General features: G+C 35.5%; 1 protein-coding gene across 1 annotated transcript in view; it reads left to right on the top strand.

Moving 5' to 3' along the window:
* The window catches only part of LOC122791693 (NACHT, LRR and PYD domains-containing protein 3-like), a 504,613-nt gene that overhangs the window by 396,485 nt on the left and 84,613 nt on the right, over positions 1–23,515 (top strand). Inside the window, exon 8 of the mRNA XM_044059586.1 lies at positions 9,934–10,020. Within this exon, the coding sequence (XP_043915521.1) occupies positions 9,934–10,020 (87 nt within the window). The remainder of the gene's footprint in view (positions 1–9,933; positions 10,021–23,515) is intronic.

The raw sequence follows: 23,515 nt of genomic DNA, 5'->3' as shown, positions 1-23,515 counted from the left end.
GGATCTAGATGTCATACATTTGTTTATAAGTTGTATAACAGAGAATGATTTTCTTACTTTTGTAGACACATGATGATTAAAGACTAGATTACTGTCTATGTGTGTCCCCAAGTCCCTGACTACTAGGTCAACTCTTAGAAGTGTGTTTTCAATAAGATAGTTACCAGGGGTGGATGACTTCCTGAAGGATACTGTTATGCATTTCTTGGCATTTAGTTTTAGTCTATGGCCCTCAAACCACTTTTTTGCCTAGGTCAGCCCTTCCTGAAGAACATTTCTGTCAGTGAGGGATTCAGTGACAAGCTCTTAATTTGCAATTTGCAAATTTAGTCAGCCAGAGGCCACTGACATTGGCTTTGACTTCAGAAAAGTAAATGCCATAAATGAGTGGTCCAAAGACCAATCCGTGGGGGAGTCCACTTGTGATTGGCCTCTTTGTAAAGGTGGACTCCCCAGTTATAGCTTCCTGAGTCCTGTATGTGAGCCTAAGTATCAAACCCTGCACCTTAGTCTGCAAAATAAACACCTTAACTTTTATGCCAACTCCCATAATATGGAATATAAATGGTTAGTTTACTGTTTTATTATAGTTACAGTGAAAGGCTTAATATAGTTCATTAAACTAAATTTATAAATGTATTAGAAATGTTAAACAAATACTTCCTTTAAGAGAATGCCGTTAAATTATAAGAATAGAACTGGTAACTTTAAGATTATATACATTAAGAATTTTATTTTATTTTATTTGCTTGACTTTGCTTAATATGTGCATTGCTGGGTTAATTGAATGTCAGATCTAAGTAATATGCTAATTAGACATGTTAAAGTGCTGGTGATTTTTTCTTTGTTGCCATGTAGCACATTCCTTTCCCAGATTTTTTATGAAACAATTAACACTTAAAAACTCTTGAGAACAATAGATATTCCAGTTGTGTGAGAATGCTGGATTCTTGCTTGCCTTGCTTCCTGTCTGATTCTTGATCTGGTTTGAAGAAAATTTATATCAAAGTTCATCAATGATCTGTGAAAACAGAAAGGAACTTTCTTTTTCTTTTTTTTTCAAGTATATATGTGAGAAATCTACTCAAAATAACATCTTTGTTTTATTTTCTTAGAAGTGAAGAATTGGTAAAACAAAAGCTATAGTAATGTTTTATATTGAGTTATTGCTGACATATAATTTGCTTACATTTTGCTGAATGTTAATTGCTTATGCTGTAGTGTTAGTAACTCTTAACTATACATATTAATGGGAAGAAATAAAGTTAGATGTTTGTTGCTGATTAGAACAGTTTAAAAATTTAAGAAGAATGAAAAACTTACAGAGGAAATTAACAGCTACTTTATGCTGTGAGTTCTCATTTTCACATACTGTAATCAAATTCTAATTTCTGGATGTGAGGCTTAGATCAGTACAGGAGTTCCCAATGGGTAAAAATACACATTCAAATTAAACAAGCAGAGATTATTTTATATATAGTCAAGATTGCTTGTAATTCTACAATTAATAAGAAGACCAAACTTTGTATGAATAATATGCATATGTACAAGGAATTATCAACTATGTAAGATTAATAAAAGAGCAGTATCATTAAGTTAAGAAATATACACATATTGTAATCTGTAACATAAAGCTGATGATTATGTAAATACAAGTTATATAAGTTCATAGGTTATTTCTAGGCTATCAGCCTTAGGGCCTATACAAGCCTAGCCATAACAATTCCCTGGCTATTTCTTCCCACACTATTTACTTCCCTGGACCCCTGTCTAGCAGGGTGACTGATGTGATCCCCGGGGTGAATTTCCTTTCTCCCATCCAATTGTCAAGGTTCCTTTTGAAGAGGGCCAAAGAGACACTCTGCTCGACATGTATGGGCAGTCTGTTCCAGAGTCTGGGGAGTCTCTGAGTCAGGAACCTATCCCTCCAACATGTTTTGTTTATTGTGATGACGAGGTTTAGATCCCTGGAGTGTATGGCTCTGAGGGATTGGGATTTCTTTAGGTGTAGCATTTCCAACAGCTCTGGGTTTGACATGGTCTTGTATGTTAAGCAGAGATTGCCCCTGAGTAGACGACATGTGACAGTATAGCTGGAGTTTTTTAAGGTGGTCATCATAGGGCATCTGCTTTAGGCCTGTGATTCTTTTAGTGAGGTATTTCTGTGGCCTTTCCAGTTGTTGCAGATATCTTGAGAGGTACATACCAAACGGGGTGTTGTATTCTATAATGGGTCTAATGAGGGATGAGTACAGTGAGACAAAGACATCCTTTTTTCTGGATGAAAAGCCCTTAGTGATGAGGTGTGCCACATAGAAGGATTTCCTGACTGTTATGGCGATGTGGTTATTGAAGGTGAGACCACTGTTCACCTGCGTCCCAAAGTCTCTTATCACATCTTATATAGTATAAGGTAGAATATTAGTGGACAAACAAATCTGAAAGATATATATTGAAATAAACTACTTATAAGAAAGATATGTGTTGCATACACCTACATATGGCAAGAACATGAATGTACAAGATCTCATATAATTTACAAAGAAAATCATGTACAAATATTTGAAAATATCCTGAAAGCTAAAATTTGAAGCTTGGTGATGTGAACTTTGAAGCTTTTTGCATATTGTATGCTATTAGATTCATTAATACTGTCTAAAATAACTAATTTCATATGTCAGAATTTAAATTTGAGTCCTATGTTGCTGAATCAGTGCGTCCATTTTGATAGAAAGCAAAGTACATTTTTCAATATGTTTGAACCTGAGAAAGGAGACCATGATTTGAATTAAGCACATTGTAACTTTTGAATACAATATGGTCTGCAGTCTTTTTTTACTCTAAAGAAATAGCAAGATATTCTCTCTGACCTCAGCAATGCACATATTTTTATGAATTAGTTTAATAAGCTAAAGGATTTTTAAATATTTTGATATTTATCATATTAGGAGTGTTACACAATTTTGAGATATGGACACTTGTACTTTTAAAATTAATTCAGAGCTTTTGTTAAATCTATAAAATATGAGTGTATTTTTAGCATGATAAATATATATGTGCATTGATTTTCCCTTTATGTAATAGTTTAGTATGATAAGGTTATCTGTTACCTGTAAGTTTACAAATGTATTTATTTAACATTTATTTATTGGGAAAGTCCAACTGGGACAGAGCCCATTTTCAGCAGAGGCCCATGGAGAAATGCTCCAAAAGCATGTCTTTGGAAATATCTTTATCTCTTCACCTTATTTGACCTATTTATTTAGAGATTTAATTATAATAATGTTGAATGAGTGAATTTTCTTCTTCTTTCGGCTTTTCCCAGTTAGAGGTCGCCACAGCGGATCATCTGTCCGCTCATGATTGGCAGTAGAGTTTTACAGTGTCGAGTTGCCAGCCCGGCGCCCAACCTTCCACAGAAGGCACACACACACACACACACACACACACACACACACACACACACACACACACACACACACACACACATACACACACACACACACACACACACACACTCACACCTAGGGCAAATTTAGAGTGTCCAATCTACCTGCAGCATTTCTTTGGGATATGGGAGGAAACCGGAGCACCCGGAGGAAACCCACGCAACCACAGGGAGGACATGCAGACTCTGCACAGAAGGCACCCCAGCCTAGGATCGAACCGGATAACCACTTGCTGTGAGGTGGCAATGCTAACCACTGCACCACCGTGGCCCCCCAATGCTGAATGAGTGAATAATTTAGGAATATTTAATGGATAATTTATACTACCATTAAAAATAGGTACACAGTACACTATTTGTTGGATTATTTCGTATTTGTGATTAATAGAAGAGGATTATTAAGCTTTTATGTATTAACTGGGGAGAATACATTTAAATGGAAAAACATATAAGTAAATTAATATAAATTAATAGTTGTATTACTTTTTAACTTATATATAATATTAAATTATTTGTAAGTCACTCTAGCTTTTTGCTAGTTTTTTTATAAATTTTTAGGTATTGTTATGTAGAGAAATAGTATAGCAATTTCTCTATTCATTAGGCAAACTAGGAACTTTGGTATCCATGGTAGGTTGTGTTTTGTTAGTAATATATACAGTTACAGGTCTACCTGACATTGCCGATAGTCCAGAATGTTGACAGCCATATGGCCGACACCATATGATCGACATTTGGATTGCCGACAATGGGAAACCGGCACCTCACTATAGTGCGATCTCGGAGATGGTATATTAAAGTTACAGGAGGTGTGGGAGGTGGAGCCCCCTACGGGGGATGCAGATGGGCGGAGCCCACCTGCTAGCACTTTAAAGGAAATTTTATTTCCTTTTTTGTGGATTTATTCACAATGTTGAGATTTTGAATGTCGGCCATATGGTTGTTGGCAGTCTAAAATTTCGACATTATGAAGTAGATTCACAGTTACAGTTATAAACTTGATTTTGTTTTTGTTATTTATGACTTTTAGTAGTTTAGTTTGTAGAAATGAATTAAAAAATGTGGAATGTTAAGATAGTGTTTGAGGAATGCATTAGAGTCTTGTATACAGTTAAATTACTATGGTGGATAAATGTGTCATGTTATCTTTTAAAAGAAATCTTTTTAAATACACAGTATGGATAGTTTAATTCTATTATCTATTAATGTAACTGTATTAAATAATGGCAATAAAAGGAAAGCATTTAAATATTTAAATTTAAATAAATGAGACATTATATTCTTGCAAGAGACCAGCTTGATAGATAAAGATGTACCTTATTTAAATAACATAGGTCATGAAATGTTATCATTTACTTATTTTAACAAAAATTGGAGCAGAACTGCTATACTTTGGAGAAAATCTACTGTAATGCCTAAGGCCATGGCATCCATTAATGATCCCAAAGGAATTTACACATTTGTAATAGCTAAATATAATGGCAAACTCTATGCACTAGTTAAAATTTACTGGATCCCTGGAATAGATGCAAGAGTGGCTAAAGCTCTTTTAAACTTACTACAAAGTAATTAGAAAGGTAAGGGATTTTGACTGCATATCTAGTATAGAGGATACAAATGAACAGAAGAAAGCTACAATTCTGTCATCAGCTAAAGCACTAAAGAGGTGGGGTAGTAAAAATAATTTAGATAATTTAATAGTAAAAGCATAAGATAAGTCATTCTTCTTCACTCGTTATTCTTATGTGCATGGGACACAGACTAGCATTAATAGGATTTATGCCTCTACAGAGTTACTTAATAAAGTGAATTATTTTAAAACTATTCATTGTTCTTTCATGATCATAATGCACCAAGTATCAATATATTAATGGATATAAAGAAATTTCAGATTATTTATAGAATCCCAGTATATATGATGAACTTAAAATAATTTAAGTATTATCTAAAGGAACAAATTGAGAATTTTTTTATCTTTGAATGACAATGGTCAGGTTACTAAAGTCATACTATGGGACTACTTAAAAATGCATATTAAAGGTAGAATGGGAAGATTGTCTAATAATGAAAGAGTGGGATAGATGAAATACACAAAGCGAGATTTGAACAACAAAGAAATTTGCTAACTGAAATCATTAAAAATTAAAGAGAAAATATCAAACATGTTTAACACATAAAGTAGAAATAGCTTTAGAATAAATAAAATCCCACAGTTGTGCAGTGACTTCAATCTACATAGATTAGCTAATAGAAATAAGATGTTAAGCAAAAAGACACAAATCAATAATATCCAAAATCCTCAAACTAATAAGCTTACTTCAGATATTTTTTTGAAAAATCCATGAGGATCTAAAGATAAAAATAATAATCCTGATGATTGCAAAATTGACAGGCATTTAAAGAAAAATGTTACTAATATACTTAATGGCCAAAAATATCTCTGTTGAATAAGCCTATTACCCCAATAGAAGTTAAAGAAGCTTTAAAAACAGGGGAAAAATGGTAAAGCTCCAGAGTTATATGGTTTCAGTATGGAATTATATAGTCTGCTTCTATTAAATATTTTAGAATTACTTAGTGATGTTTTCGAGATAATTCAGTGACAAAATAATTCCTCCCTTGTGGAATTTATTTGTAATCTCACCTATACTTAAACAAGGAAAGGATAAGTTAGTTTCCTCATATAGAGCAATTTCATTATTAAATGTAGACTTTAAAATATTTATTTCCATCTTCACTACAATATTAAGAGCTATAGTAGATAAATTGATTAATAAAGCTCAAAGAGGATTTATAGTCGATTTATTAACATGTGATAATATAAAAAGGGTAGTAACTATCTTAGATTTAGCAAAATGAATGAACAAGAACTTGGCCCTAATTGGTTTAGATATTGTGGGAGCATTTGATTCTTACATTGAAATTACTTGTTTAAAACCTTAGAAGCATTTGCATTTCCAGAACAATTTTTGGAATAGTAAAGAAAACTGTATAGCTACTCCAAGGCATATGTTAAAATTGAATCTTACATTTCTCATAGATTCACTTTAAACAAAAGCACAAAGCAAGGGTGTCCCTCTCCCCTTCTACTGTTTGCATTAGTTATCAAACACTTAGCTAATAGTATAAGAAACAATGAAAAAATCGATGGATTCTCAATTAACAAGGATTGTCAAAAAATACAGCTTTTTGCAGATGATATGTTACTAACTATAGGACATTTAAATTATTCAGTTGAAGAAATAGATGAGGAAAATGAAAAGTTCCAAGAAGTATTGCTGATGAAATTTAATGATAGTAATAAAATTGAAACTTTAGTGTTAAATCACTCACTAGATAGTAAGTTTAAAGATAAATATAAGTATAATTAGGAAGGAAAAAATATTTAGGAATAAAAATCTATCAAGATGTGATTAAGATTATTAATCACAGTTTTAAAAAAATTAATATATATATATATATATATATATATATATATATAATATATATTTTACTTTTGAGGATTGGTTAGTATTTATTAAAATGATTATATTACCCAAGATTATATATATATATATATATATATATATATATATATATATATATATATATATATATATTGCATTCAATAGTTTTAATACATAACTAAAAGCTTTTAAAGAAAATAGAAAAAATGTTAGCTTCATTCTTATGGTATCCTACAAATCTGAGAATTGCTTGTAGAAATCATATAAGATTATAAGAGTATGGTAATATTAGCTTCTCAGATGTTGAATCTTATGGTATTCCTGCACATTTTAACTCCATTATACTCTGGATAGACTCAACTTATACTTGTCAATGGAAAACCATTCAGAAACAATTTTTACTAAATTCTTTTAAGTTTATCAACTATGATAAGTTAGAACTATGTAACAATTCTTTCATCTGGTTAATAAAATTTACCTTAGAAAGAAATTAATTTAAATATTTAGACTCTGCATACATATATGAATTCAATTCTTAAAACAGTTAAGAAATATATTTTTAAAACTCCATAACTATCAAAATGGAAATGTTTGTGCATTCCCATTGCACACACCTCTGGATTTAAGGAAACTCAGAACAATGTTAAAATTCATTTACTAATGAGGAGTGAATTAGTGTTATGGTTTGATTGCTTTGAAAAAGGAAAAGCTAAGTTGCCAGAATATTTAATGAAAGATTATAAGTTGGATGAATCTGTTAACCTGTTAATGTTATCCATCACTAAGAAATTAAATGAATTTGTAGATAATGAGTAGAGAAGAACAGAACTCTGTTTCCCCGTTATATGAATGTTATCATTGAAGGTAAATTTATCTACAGTGGAAGCTTGTCCAAGTTATATATGGTAATTACAAATAATAATTTTGATGCAAAATTCTGGAACTTTTTAGATAGTAGTGGATTGAATGACTCAGTAGATGGTAAGAATAACATTTTGTTACTTAAATTACTTAGTCAAACTTTTTCAAGTTTATACATTGTATGTGGAAATGTATAAATAGAATGTTTGCTACTTCCTCTAAAATCTCTAAGATTAGTAAAAGGGCAGTCTGTTGGAGGTGTAGTAAAGATGTAAAAGCTGATTGGACCTGCATGTTTATGGAATGTAAAAAATTAAATGTATATTGGGAAGATGTAAATATTTTAAGGGGTTAAGGCTGATATTTGTTCTTTAAATAGATCAATAATACTAATTCATATTCCACTTTCTGTATCTGTAAAAGTCAAAAAGAAAAAATATGCTGGAGTCTCCTGGCAGTAGCTCAAAAAGTTATCACAAAATACTGGCAATCAAATTTAGTTTCTACATTTGAAAAATTTTTAAATTTAACAGCATTACTATATAAAACTGAAAAATAGATGCGATCATAATAATATCTATAAATCATACTAAGACTTTAAGTGGTTAGGATAGCCTTGAAATGTTGCTATTAAAATACCAAGACTTGAGATATTAATTGCATAAGATTACCTTAACGATTTAATGTATTCCTAATACATTATAATAGTATGTAATGTTGAATTTCTTCCTTTTTGTGTATATATATTTTAAATAAGTTAAATTAATAAATTTTTTCTTAAAAAAGAAGTGTGCACAGCATTAAACAAACATATTGCTATTACTGTTCTCCAGTTAGACATACTACCAGATTGTTATCAAGCCAGAGCGCTAAAAAACATGCCAGGGAATCTGTGGGCAGCCAGTGTGGGATCAGGCTGCCTATATAGGCGAAACAATGAGAACATTTGTTAGACCTAACTGGATTGTTACTTTGGTCTATGTATGCTGTTAATAATGCCCATCTCTGTCTACTTCTCAGACAGCATTTCAAGTGAAATCTTTATGATTAAAGTGCTTATTCGCATTTAATAAAAGTCTGCTTCAGCACATATTTTCCCTTTTTTATTTCTGCTGTTATTTAAGAGAAGGAGTCAGTTTTAGGGCTCACATTGTTCCATTTTCTTATTTCTGCTTTTTTGTAAGAGCAGGAGTCAGTTTTAGATGTGCTTTGAAATACCATAATTTTTAGCATGCTATCATTATTATTATTTTCAAGTAAAAGATAATCCACCTTTGAAAATGAAAGCCTCTTCTCACCTTAGTGATCTCTGTCTGTAAATGGTGAAAGATGATTGCCTAAACACTGTCATCCTCTACATGTACGCTACAGATGTCACTTCCTAAATCCCTACTCTGCACTATAATAAGCCACACTTAGCTTATTACCAGCAGAGAGGGAAGGAAGTAGATGTCTAGCATACCATTTCACTACAGGGTCTTCTTTTAACATTTAGAGTATATATTTCATTAATATATTAACCGCATGAACAAAATAGTTAACTGTTTTGTTGGTAGAAAAGTGTTTCACTATTAATTTTGAAACCATATTTTTCATAATTTTTAAATGAAAAGCATTATGAAATAAGTGAGTTACTACAAAATCCAATGTTCTGGCATTACTATAAATTGCTGATGTAAGTTGGCACCATACCTCTCAACTGTCCATATTTTCACAGAATGTCCAGGTTTTTGCCTTATACACTTTTAGTCTGTTTCTTGTAAAATGTGTGGTTTTCTGGCAAATCAGTGAGGACTGCATTCATTAAATTATGAGAAGCATTTTAGTTTCAGACTTATTATTATTCAGAAAATGCCTGGTAACACAGTATCTTTAGCAACTTTCTAAGTTTATTAAAGTGATATTTAAAAGTTATCCCTATTTCTAGGCCTTTGTCCCCCTCCCCCCATCATTTTTGGCTTTGTCCAGATTTCTTATGCTAAGAGGTTGAGAGGTATGGTTGGCACCCAATGTTAAATGGTTAAAGGCACATGTGACATGCCAACCCATCTTTTCAGCTGTTTTCATGTAGTATATCACAGTGTTTCTAAATTATTATTAGATACTAAAGGATGATAAGATGCTACCTGTAACATTCTGCATGAATGTGTATATTTTGTCTTCTTTGTTTTTGTTTAGGTTACACAGTAGTGAAGTAGGGGACTCAGGAATTGAACTGCTGTGCAAGTTTTTGAAGAGGACTAGTTATAAACTGGAAAACCTAAAGTAAGTAGATGAAAATCAAATAGTACACTGGAAAGATGATGGGAAGATATGTATGAAACAATTAGTCTGTGCAAAAGAGAGAGACAGAGAGAGCACAAGTTTCTGGAGGAAAACTATTAGTTTTCCCTTTGTTTGCTTTGCTCTTCCTTAAGGAAACTGTGTACTACCCTTAAGGCTGGAAAACTATATTTCATCTGTATTACTTTATGTTCTCTCTCTCTCTTTCTCTCTCTCTCTCTCTATATATATATATATATATATATATACACACACACACACACACACACACACACACACACACACACACATATATGTATCTAATGATATATTGGTAGACAGATAAAGACACAAGTTACATATGAAATATATGTGTGCTATATGAACTAAGTTATGATGTTGGTTTAGAGAGTAAGTTTGTAACGTGAATAATTGACAGAGCCGGAAGGAGTACTTTGTGGAAATCCTGAATATGATAGACTGATAGACTGCCTTCTTCTTCTGAAGTCATGCTAGAAGTAAAAGGTAAAACTGCATGCATTTTGGTAGATGAGATCACATGGCAAACAGTTTCTTTTAACAGGACTGCAGTACTGGATGAGATTCAGCTGGAAATGCTGAAGATACTGGGCATTTTAGGATTGTAATGGTTAAGTCATCTTTTCAATGTTTTGTTATTGAATGGGCAGTACCTCTGCACTGGCAAAGTGGAGTAGTGATCTCTAGCTTCAAAAAAGATGATGACAAGGTGTGCTCCTTTTTATAGAGGTGTCAAGTCCTCAGTCATCCTAGGAAGAAATACGTCAGCCTGTTAAAAGGATGCTTCATCAAGAGTAGAATCTCAGAATTAGGAGGTGAAATGCAGATTTTGTTATAGCCATGAAATTGTGGATTAGCTCTTTGTCATTTCACAGTTACTTATGGGATCATTAGAGTTTGCCAGGACTGCCTATATTTAATTTATAGACTTGCTGCTTTTTTACTAATGATATTTAGTTAGGATCCATTTAAGTGGTCAGTCTGCTCTCTTTTGAAAGAGATTGCTGCTCTCTCTCTCTCTCATATCTATTGATTTATACAGCTGTAAATATGCTACTCAGAGTATAAATATGTGTTTAATATCTCACATATTTTTTGCATTGTATAATGCTTTTGCTTTGCATCCATTAATTTTTGACTAGGTATAATTTTGAGACTATTATTCAATGTTATTAATAATTCTTTAATTTGTTAATTTTAGTACCTTTCATTTGCATTGCTTGAGACATGGACTGTTCTTGAAAAGGGTCTCTGAACCAGTGCACCTATTCAATTAATAAAATTAAATAAACAAATAGGTGGATAGATAGACTGTTAAATGTTATGTGGGGAGTGCTATAATAATATTGAGTCCTGGGACTGCTGTTGTATTATATTTACTTCCTTTGTTTTTGGCATTTAGTCATTTGCATTTAAGGTGAATGAAGAACTCTGTCAAGGGTGCATTTTGTCTCCCTCATGTTTGAGACTTCCATTTCAAGGAACAGCCAAAGTTTGGAAAGTATCCAGTTTAGGATATATTTTTGTTTGTTGTCCACAAGTAAACTGTCCTCTGTCTCACATGACTTCAGCATCCAGCTTGCAGTAGAGCAATTCCCTGCTGAATATGAAGCAAATGGGATGAAAATCAGAGGTCATATCTCTCTCCTAAAATAGAGTGGATTGCTTTCTGTAGGTGATAGGGGGGAATCAGTTACCTCAGTAGCAGGAATTTAAGTATCTTGAGGTTTTGCTCATGAGTGAAGGTAGAGGGGACATGGAAATTAGTTCATGGGTGCAGAAGTGTCAGTAATGCATGTATGGCACTGGACTGGGATGGCAAAAAGAGAGAGAAATCACTTAATGAAGATCTCACTTTATGAGCACAAGACTTGGGTAGTAACTGAAAGGAAGCAATGGTAGATACAGACAGTAAGTATAAGGTTCCTTTGCAAGTTAGCCAGGCTAATTCTCTTGATAGAGTGAGGAACCTAGTAGTCAGTGAAAATATCAAAGAACAGCTTCTGCTGTTCCTTATTGAGACTATCTAGTTTAATGTTTTTTGTAAATTGTGAGAATTCCCCCAGGGCATCTTCTGCAGATGGTATACCAGGAAAGTCTACTCATAGGAGACTACAGCTCAGACACATGATGTATTGTAGGAATGTTATTTCTTATCCATCCAGGTAATACCAAGGGGGAATTGGATAGACTTAAAATTGCCCACAAGGGTGGCTAGCCTAGCACTTGCCTGAGAACCTCTGTCAGATACATACATCATGACCACAGATGGATGTAGCAGTTCAGAAGTATTTAGCAAAGCTAAGTCCACCGTAACATCTCATTCAACTGATGTCGTAATATAACCATGCATTGAACAGAAAGATATTGGCTAAGCTTCTGGTGTCATTCTAAGGGGATCCAGTATCTGTCTGCCTAGGATGACATGATCGACAAGCCACAATGCTTTGCCAGAGATGGCCTGCACCTGTCGCCCCTGGGATTTCGGATACTGGCTAAGGCTCAAGCCACCCCTATAGTGCCTTTTTAGGCAAGGTTCAAATGACAAATTCACCACCCTAACAGGTACAAGCAAGAAGAATCTGAGTGTATTGCTACTCAATGCTAGAAGTCTAAACCTCAAAATGCACTCTCTCGAGGCACTCCTTAAAATGGAGAACATCAACATCTGTGCAGTGACAGAGACCTGGTTCAAGGCTCCAGAGAGTACCACTGCATTACCAGGCTATAATTCACACCACACCTTTCGGCCACCTAACCTGGACCAAAACACTAAAGGCGGAGGCGTGTCCATATTCATTAAGGATATCCACACCTACAGGCTAGTTGCTCAGCATAATGCATCCGAGATTATCCAAGTGCAACTAACTCTGGGCAAGACCACAATCCAAATTGTAGCTTGCTACAGATCCCCCACCATGCCCCAGGATTCCCACTCCTCATTTCTTAATACACTGGAAAATATTAGGGTACAACCTAACACCCTAATAATGGGCGATTTCAACTACCCTACCATTAACTGGGAAAATTACTCGTGTACCAATTCTTGTGCTCAACGTTTTCTGGAATTCATAAATTCCAATGCCATGGATCAACTTATCCACACTCCCACCAGGAACAGCAATATCCTAGACCTGGTTATTACCAACATGGGCAACCGGTGCTCAACACCAGAGGTCAGTTCCTCGTTGGTCAGATCCGACCATAAGCTAATCACCCTAGACATCCACATCCCTCCCCCACCCCCCATTAGGGAAACCACAATAAAAGATTTCTCCAAAGCCAGCTTCACGCTTCTTAAGACAGAAGTGGAAAACTTCACGACACCCATGCTGACGGACAATAGAGGTATGACTGCTGAATCCTACACAAATGCACTTTATAAGCACTTACATGAGTGCATGGATCGTGCAATCCCTAACAGAACCAAGATGCTATCCTCCAAAAAAAGGAAGCCAATCTGGTGGTCCCCTGCCATAAACAAACTCTACAACAAAAGAAAGAAACTGTTGCAAAAAAGAGTAAAATCCCATGATTGGAGAAACTCCCTGGTCAGCTTCAGTAAGAAGCTGAGATCCCTCATAAAATCATCCAAAGCTAGTTATGAAAACAAAATCACCACTGACTCTAAAGACAACCACAAAGCATTCTATAGCTATGTCAAGAATCTCAATGGCAACACTCAGATCTGCTCTGAGTTACAGCACAATGGCACTAAATATACAGAACCAACGGATATTGCCAACATCCTGGCAGATAGGTTCAGTGCTAACTTTACCCCTCTGTCATCCCCTAAGGGCCCATCTCTATACCAGAAGAATGCAAAGTTCCTGTAATCACGGCTGCACAGGTAAAAAACACACTATCCAAAGCCAAGAACACAGCATCCATGGGACCTGATGACATCCCAGGCTGTGTTCTACATGAACTACAGAATGAACTGGCACCCCTCCTAAGTACCATGTTCAATCATAGCCTCACCTCAGGCTATGTGCCCACTGAATGGCGCACAGCGACAGTTATCCCACTCCACAAAGGGGGAGCCACCACAGACCCCAGAAACTACTGCCCAATTAGCCTAACGAGCCTGTTCTGCAAGGCTATGGAGCATATCATCATGGAACTTCTAAACAATGACATTGGTAATCTCCAAACTCAGGAACCTACCCAGTTCAGGTTTGTAAAAGGCAGATCATGTCTCCTAAACCTGATAGACTTCTTTGAAGCAGTCACCAAAGCCGTAGATGAGGGTAAGGTGGTTTACACAGCCTATCTAGATCTCGCCAAGGCTTGTGACACCATCCCCCACTCTGGCATTATAGATAAACTCACTAAACTAGGTATAAATCCCTATGTCACAAGATGGGTTGCCAACTGGCTCACTAACAGAACCCACACTGTGAAAGTAGCAGACTCCAAATCCAGCTTCAGACCAGTGACAAGTGGAGTACCACAGGGTTCAGTCCTGGGTCCTCTTCTGTTTGGTGTCTACTTCTCTGAAGTACAGGCAAACACAGAAGGACTTTGGCTAATGAAGTTCGCAGATGACTGCAAACTAGAAGCCATAATCAAAACTCCAAAAGATGTGGACATCCTACAAAAGGGCCTTGCTGAGACAGATGCCTGGTGTCAAAGCCATGGCCTCAAGCTCAATGCCAACATTGTCATTCCTTTTGGTAAAAACTCAGTACCCATGAACTACCACATAGGTGGTAGTCTACTTGACACTGAAAGTGTGATAAGAGACCTTGGGACACAGGTGGACAGTAGTCTCTCATTTGATAATAACATCGCCACAGTAGTCAGGAAATCCTTCTATGTGGCACACCTCATCACAAAAGGTTTCTCATCCAGGAAAAAAGAGATCTGTTCCCCTCTACTCGTCACTCATTAGACCCATTATAGAGTACAATGCCCCTTTTGGTATGTACCTCACAAGACATCTACAACAACTGGAAAGGCCACAGAAATACCTCACAAAGAGGATTACTGGCCTCAAAGAGATGCCCCATGCAGACTGTCTCAAAAAACTGCAGCTTCACTCCGTTGCATATCGCCTACTCAGAGGCGATCTCTGCCTAACACACAAAGCTATGTCAAATCCAGAGCTTTTAGACATGCTCCACTTAAAGAAATCCCAATCCCTACGAGCTACACGCTCTAGGGACCTAAACGTCGTCACCACAATAAATAGAACATGCTGGAGGGATAGATTCCTGTCCCAGAGACTTCCCATACTCTGAAACAAACTACCTATCTATATCAAACAAAGCTCCTCATTAGCACTGTTCAAGAAAAATCTTGATGATTGGATGGGAGATAGGAAATTCACCCCGGGGAATCACTTCTGTGGCTCTGCTCGACAGTGGCACAGGAAGATAATTTTCTTGGGTGGCGAAAGCCAGGGTACCTTTGGCTAGGCTTATATAGGGCCAATAGCCTAGTACCTACCTATGAACCTATATGTATATGATGCATTTAAGTTTTCAGGATGATGATGATGATGATAAGTGTCTTTCAATTAGCACACAGGAATAAAGCTCTAAGCTATTATGCTTCCTGTGCCCAGAGTACATGGTTTGATTCCTTCCACCTTCATTTTACTACCGTGTGACTCTGAGCAAGTAATTTAACCAGACATTGATCCAGGGCCGCTCCTGAAAAGGGGCATTTGTGTGCAGTGGGCTTACCCAGTCAACAAGTAAAAAAAAAATAATTCTGTCAGTGTACAGTGTCTCCTCTAGAAAATAATATTTTTGTGGAGACTTTAAACTTTACGGTAGAATTCTTCATCTGGCATGTAGGCAACCTTTCTTCCCTGGTTAAAAAATATAAAGTGATAAGAAAGCTCCTAGATTTGAGATAGACAGCACTACCATTTTACTACACTTTTCATTATGTTCAAAATTCATACAGTCAGTGACCAGTTTCATATGATGAACTTTCAAAAAATGACTGACAAGATGTATAAATCTTCTTTAGACAGACTGGACGTACACAGTTCCTTTAAGGCAGACCATGCTACTATTTCTTTATCAACAAATAACTCTAGAGTGAGAAAACTGTCTGTTTAGCATATTTACCCTTCTGTAAAAGTTGTAGATTACTAGATAAATATGGTAAAATAATATACACATGTAGTACATTAGTTGTAGTGCACTGGATTATTTAGCCCACCAGGTTTTATATCAGAGTTCTAGTTTATTACAGTCCTGGAGCATTAATGATGCTGATAGCTTAGGAAAATTAGAAGGTACAGTTTGCAAAACTGGAAGTCACATCCTGACATTTTTACATAATGTTGAAGACATTACATCAAGAATGGGCTGCTTAGCGCAGATTTTGAGATGACTTGTGTGCCCTACTACATAGTCACACAGTATGAATGTTAGAACTACAGTAATGAATCCTCTACTGTCAGAAGATTTCTCATTTGGTCAATGAGCTGATGTATGTTACTGTTTCTGATTTAGAAAAAAAGGAAGACAATGTCTTAATTTAAAGGAATGTGTGCAGTTCTTTCTCAGTATTTAAGGCTGCATAACATACTAACAAATTACAAAAGGAATTCCTTATCAGTTGTTTCCTAAACAAGAAACAGTACAAAAGTATAGTCCAGATAAAATCACTTTAGTAGATCTAGGAGACTCTCTCTCAGATACTCACCCTATGGGGGGAATAAAGAACCCTTATTGAAGTTTCAAGAAGTTTATTCAGTTAAGAAGGCAGATGGATGAATGTTCTTGCGCTAATGAAAGTTTCTTCAACAAAAGACATATAAAGTAAGACAGTTACAATTTAAATTCATCAGGAAAAGGCAGATATAGCCAGAAACCTTCACTATGACTGCACCCTCTTTTTACCTGCTTTCTTTCCTAATAACCCTCGGAGGCAAACTTCAGAGAGATTTTCCTATGTGTCAAGACAGAACCACAGACCGATGGATTTTATAAACAACATGCCATGTCTGTAGAATATAATTTATTCAGAAACCTCAAATATAATCTGTTTTACAGATATCAAGACATTAAGTACAAAATGCTTTACAGCTGATGAATTAGTTATTAATAAAAAGTCAATGCTGGGATTACTTTCCAATCAAACAGTTTGATATTTTTATTCCAGACTCTTATTAGGTCCAGGAGAACATATATAGATCAACTGAATCAGAACAACTACATAAATAAAAAATCATTTAGAATGGTAACTCTGAAGACCGTATTTCCTTCCATAAAGCAAAATTCATACATGAAAATCATAGATATGGAAAATATCTTCACATCCCAACATGACTTCATAGAAATTACCTGATTTCAGATAGCTGTGCATCACTTTCAGTTTTCATTTCTTCTGTTTGGTCTACAGTGTATCCTAGCTTTTTGGTTTGGGTGTAAAATCTGCTGTGTTCAACTCTTTTACAGGCCCAAGGTTTTGTCAGTTGCTGTATTAGATAAGTCAGAGCTTCATAGTGTGGAGTTTTGTGGTTCAAGTGTGTAGGGTAGCCTTCTTTTTGACTGTGTTAATTTAGTCTGGCAGATAACCCAGAAGACTGTGGCTATGACCTGTTAAGCTGCTTCTTGTAGTTCTGGCTTTGATTCTGTCAGCCTCCATTTGCCTACTGTATGACTCTGAACAAATCACTTAACAAGACAGTCATTGGGGCAGTTCAGAGACTGGCCTAGACTTCTCAAGAATCTCAGTGATCTCCTTGACAACATGCCTAGTAATTACCTAATCACCTAAGCACATAGCTGTAATGTTCCACTCTCTGGGAATAACAGTTCTCTGCCATCCCTTCAGTGTCAATTACATTTCTAGAGGCAGTCATGGATTCAGTCCTGATAGAAGCTTTTTATGTCAGAACAAGCAGAGAATCACACAATGCTGACAGAATTCTCTTAGCAGCAAGCAATCCTTGCAAGACATTTTCTGAAAGATCTGTGGTACATCTTTTTGCTTTTTTATATTTCCATGTGGAAGGATTTATTTGGGAAAGACACAATGGCATCTCAATAATCTACAGATCTGCTGAAAGTGATTATTTCTATTTGCTTAACATTATATCGCAAATGTATCCACTGGAGTGACATTACTTTCCCCCCCAATAAAAAGTTCACAGTATCCTACAACAGATTCTTTGAAGTAGGTCTCTGGGGCCCATGTCAGCATCCTTCCAATGCAGGAAAACTGGTCAGCCAGAAGAAGTCATTTCATATTAATTTAAAAGATATGAAAAACAGTTTATGTGGCCCGGGTCCCCTGCAAGATAATTTCCAGCAAAGATACCTTTAGATCAGTGTTGTACATAAATTAGGAAAAAAATCAGATCCTTCCAGCTGTATAGAGGGGCAATCCAGATTTGTGAGTGGGAATTATAACTCAGTTTTCATTTCTCAGCATTTATGTCCCATGTTTACAGAATAATTTAACAGATTATTTTAAGAAAAATATAGCATTGGCTAATGAAAAGAAACTAGATTCACAAACATTTCAAGACATTTTCCAAAGGCAGAGCCATTCAGAAGTAGACCTGTTTGCTACACATCCCAAAAGATACTACCACAGTCATATGGTTCATTAAGGAATAAGAAAGAACTTACCCATACCATCTATGCAGAGAAGCCAAGGGCAGTTTAAAATGGGTATTGAACCTCAGAGTAATTATTCAGGCAGCTTACTTTTTATGCAAAGAGAACTTCCTGGCAGACTCAGGTCATCACAGTTCACTGTCTATGATTTACAAGTAGCAGATGTGAATCTCAATATTCAGAAACAAAAGAGGGCTTTTGTGGAGACACAGGTGAATGAATTTTCTCCCAAGTACAATATTGAAATTATGTTTTGCCCTTTAGTTCCTTATCCTCAAGGGTAGAAACTTACTTTTTCCATACACTTTGGACCTGTAATGTCTGATTCGCTGTGAGCTGATGACCACTTTCAAGCTGTATTGTGCTATCCCTCTGATTCATATTGAGCTGCTGATCACTTTTAATCTGTATTATGTCCTCCGTCTGATTCATTGTGAGGTGCTGATCACTTTAGATCTGTATTGTGCCCTCCTTCTGATTCATAGTGAGCTGCTGATATCCAAGAGGGCATCAGTAACCTCATTCTCATAACACCTAAGTCTGTAAAACAAGGGTGGTTCATTTGTCCTATATCTAGCACATTGTCCAGGTGTGTGCTTTCCTTACAACAGTGTTTTTTATCACAACAGTGGAGAGTTCTGACTTCCAAGGTGGCTGCACATTGAGTAACAGCTTAATTATGTCTCTCCCAGTGGAAAACAGAAACTTAGCAAAGAAAGCCAGTGGACATCAGTTTCTGGGTAAATTTCACTAACTGGCTAGTAAGTGCACTGCCTGGATGCCAGGAAAAAAGAAATACAGAGGACCCAAAGGGAAGTTATCTACAAAAGGGGACAAATAAACATTGATTTGGAAAAGTACTCCAGCTGCTCAGCAAAAAACAGTGCAAGCTCCAGACATGACGTACAGTAACCTGGAGGAAAATATAAGGCAACTCCACATATACTTGATTAAAATAAATTAAACACTGATAAAGTATATCAACTCAAACAATAAAAGGCTGGAAAAAATGGAAGAAGCTTTAAACAGATATTCAGATAAGGTGATAAAACTCCAAAACTTAGAGGTCTAAATGAAGAAAAGGCTGGCTGAATATGAGACTGCACAAGAAGAGATGTTTAAAAAAAATAATGGAATTAGGGAACACAGTATTTAGGGAAAACCTGATATTTTCTGCTGTACCCAAGAATCTGAAAGGAACAGACTATATTAATTTTATGAAAGCACAAATAAGCAACTGAACTGGTATTCCACAATAGGAATTCTTAACTGAAAGGGCACGTCATCTGTATGTTCCAAACCTGGCTATGATAAAGCAACCTAGACCTTTAATAGCAAAGATGCAGTCTTACCAGCAGAAGGAGTTAATTCTGATAAAACTGTGGCAGAAGGGCAAAGTACTAAAAGTGTGAGACAGCAGAGGATTTGTGGAGAATGACTACTCATTGTACACCAGGCAGAAGAGAAATAAATTTATTATATTACTCAGGGTATGTTGAGAAGCAAGTATGAGATTCAAACATCTGTACACACCTATCTTCAAAATATTTTTCCCTGGAAGGACAAAATCATCTTTTTTAAAACAAAATCATTTTTTGATGAAGTACATGCTAAGGAAGAAGTACAAAAGTTTGTCCAACAAATAGTGAGCTGTGAAACAGAAGGATTTTCGGCTTCCTGATCTTCTGGTAATAAAGACCACAGAGAGACTGTGCCAGTGAAACATTTTCCAATTTTTCAATGGAAAATGATTGAGAGAAGGAAAAAGCACAAGACTCAACTAGAAGAATAGAGAGTACTTTAGAAATGAAGCAGAGACGGGATTGGGGAGATGGTGATGAACAGGAATAAACCCAGTAACTTGAAAATTGACAAATGTGAGACTACAATGCAATAATTATATTTGTGAAACATGACAGAATAAGAAGATCTGGAACTACTGGACTTTTTTGGCCTTTGTTAAACTTGTAGGGGACTGGAAAGCATATGCTCTACTTCATGTCATTAATGTTTGGAAAAATACTCAGGAGAGGGGAAGAGGAGGGAGAAAGCTAACTGCAAGTAAAACAACTTTTTCGTAATGGTACTATTTTAGTAGTGCATGATTTTCTTTGCATGCTGTAAAGTAAAGTTTTCTCAGTTATTTTAAGTGTAATGGGAATACTGATGTAAATGAGTGCGCCTTTTTTCCCTTTTTTCTTTCTCCCTTCTTCCCTCTTTCTCCTTGTTCAATTTTAAGAAATGTAGGCACTGCAATGTAAAAATTGTTGCTTTCTGTCATTTCTGCATAGGGGAGTGACGAGGTTAAGGCCCTTAGCTTAATCTAGTAACAAGTTTTTAAAAAAGTAAGTAAATGAAAAAGAATATTCAGTGTTATACAGCTTTCTTTCTAGTAAACAAATGTAAGGATGGCAGTTTTGTATCTGGTGCTCATGTCTGTAGGACACAATCTGATAAAGAAAAATGGCTTGGAGAAAATGTTTCTGAAAGCATTCAAGTGTTTTCCCAGCTGAGAGATCTATAAAGGTAAGACAAAGCCAGACATCACTTAGTAGAAGCACAGGCTGTATCATGCACTTAACACGGAAAACCCTTCTTTTAAGGTATCTCAGGTTTGTGTGTGTGGCTGTCAATTTGTAGCATTTGTTTATATTAGGAGGGTAACCCTTCAGTATTTAAAGATGTACATAGTTTTTTGTCTTATTATTAAGTTAATAGGTTTGGTAGGGTTGGGGGGTTGTTTTCTTTGTTTGAGGGCTTTCAATAAAACAAAAAGTTTTGTAAGATGTGACATAGGCTCAAATGGAGATGACAAGAACCAACTGTATAAACTATTAACCTGCCAGCCAGCATATGCATGTAACACAAAAGCTGGAACTAGACATTTAACAAAAAAAGCTGTTATACATAAAAGGTGGAAATAATAACTTTTTAAGAATATGTTGCTTTCTGTAATGTCTTTAAACATCATTGGTCTCACAGATAAATACAAAAAAGAAAAAGTAGTGAACTGTACTAAAAACGGAGAGTGCAAATAACTGCTACAGGAGATACATTTGGAAAGAACTGAACATGTGAATTTGATAAAGGTTTTCAGGATGGTTATTCAGTGGAATACCTGGGACAAAGGAAAAGAGGTGTACTTATATTTGCAACTGGAGCTCTAATAGTGAGAGAAGAAAATAAAAAAGATAATAATGGTAGATATGAAGTACTAAGGGGCTACTGGCAAGGGAGGAAGATTACACTGACGTAGTTATATTCCACTGAATACTGCTATAATGGAACTTAAAAAAAGTATGAAAGAAATAATCAGCTTTCAGCAAGGAACATTACTTATAGGTGGAGACTAAAAGGGGAAACATAACAAAGGAGGGCAGATTTTTGAAGAAATGTATTAAACTATTTGGTATGGAAGATGTGAATTCAGTGCCACGAGTTTGAAGTGAATTTACTTATTATCCCCCAAGATATTGGGCTAGGCGAGACAGAATTTACATTTCACAGGAACATGTGCATTTAATTGAAGGTCTTGATACACACCCAATAACTATTTCAGATCATGCACCAATAATAACTAAAATAAAAACACGGTAATAAAATAAAAATGAGACATTGGCACTTTCCTACCTATCTGTTGAAAAGAGAGGAATTTATGGAATGGGTAGTGGAAATTATTCAGGAGGTATTAGAGAAGTTTAAATTTCTTCTGAAAATATAGCTAGGGAGTGGCATAAAATTGGAATTTAAAAATTGGTTGGAAATAAAACAAAGGGAAATATGGTTAAGAAGCAACAAGAATTATTTAGTGGGACTGATAAATGTTAAAGTATTGCAAAATAGGGGAAATCACACAAAACAAGAAGAGGAGCAACTGCAGAATGCTAAACACAAAATAAGGGATTACATCAATAATATACATGAGTTTAGAAAGATTGCTGTTAAGCAACTGTTTTTTTGATAATAACTCTAGAGCCCAAAAACATTTAGCACTACATCTCAGGCAACAGAAAGTAGAAAGGGCTGTCACCAAGCTTAGGGAGCCTCTAGCAAGAGATTCTATAGAAGTATTAAACATATATTGGAAATTCTATGAAAGCCTGTATAAAACAGATATATATATATATATATATATATATATATATATATATATATATATATATATATATATATATATATATATGGAAATCAAGAAAAAGGTACACATGGAAATGTTTGTGGAAGAAATAAGTATGCCAAGGTTAGAGGAAGATGAGGTTCAATTACTAACAGGATAGGAGGAGATGAGATAAAAATGGTAATTTTTAATCAGTCTACAGGAAAGTCCCCAGGAATAGATGGTATTCCTGTGGAAGTTTGGAAGCTAGGAAGGGAAAAAAACTGATAAAGATCTGGACCTAACCACAAAGCAGTCACTTTCGAAGTCACCATCCCCCCCCCCCCCCCCAACTAGGGTCAAACAAAAAAAAAACCCTCCAAAGCTGATTACAGCCTCCTGAGAGAAGGTATAAACAGCTTCACAGCACCCTTCCCCTCCAGAGGAACTGGCACATATGTCCAAACCTACACCATAGTACTATATGAGCATTTATATAGCTGCATGGAATCAGGAATACCAGACAGGATGAAATCCTCCTCCTCAAGGAAGAGTACGCCTGTCTGGTGGACATCTACAATAAATAAACTCTATAATAAAAGGAAAATATTGCTGTCCAGGACCAAGAAGGAGTAGGTGTCTAATTGAAAGCAATCTCTCCTTAGCTTTAACAAGCAAATAAGAGCACTAGTGAAATCCTCCAAAGCAAACTTCAAGTCCAAACTGGCCACATCTACTAAAGACAGTCATAAGGCTTTCTTTACGTATATCCACA

This window comes from Protopterus annectens, chromosome 17.part0, assembly GCF_019279795.1.
Source record: "Protopterus annectens isolate FY-2018-M chromosome 17.part0, PAN1.0, whole genome shotgun sequence".
NCBI lineage: Eukaryota > Metazoa > Chordata > Ceratodontiformes > Protopteridae > Protopterus > Protopterus annectens.
The sequence above is the reverse complement of the archived record's forward strand: the minus strand, read 5'-3'. Positions and strand labels throughout refer to the sequence as shown.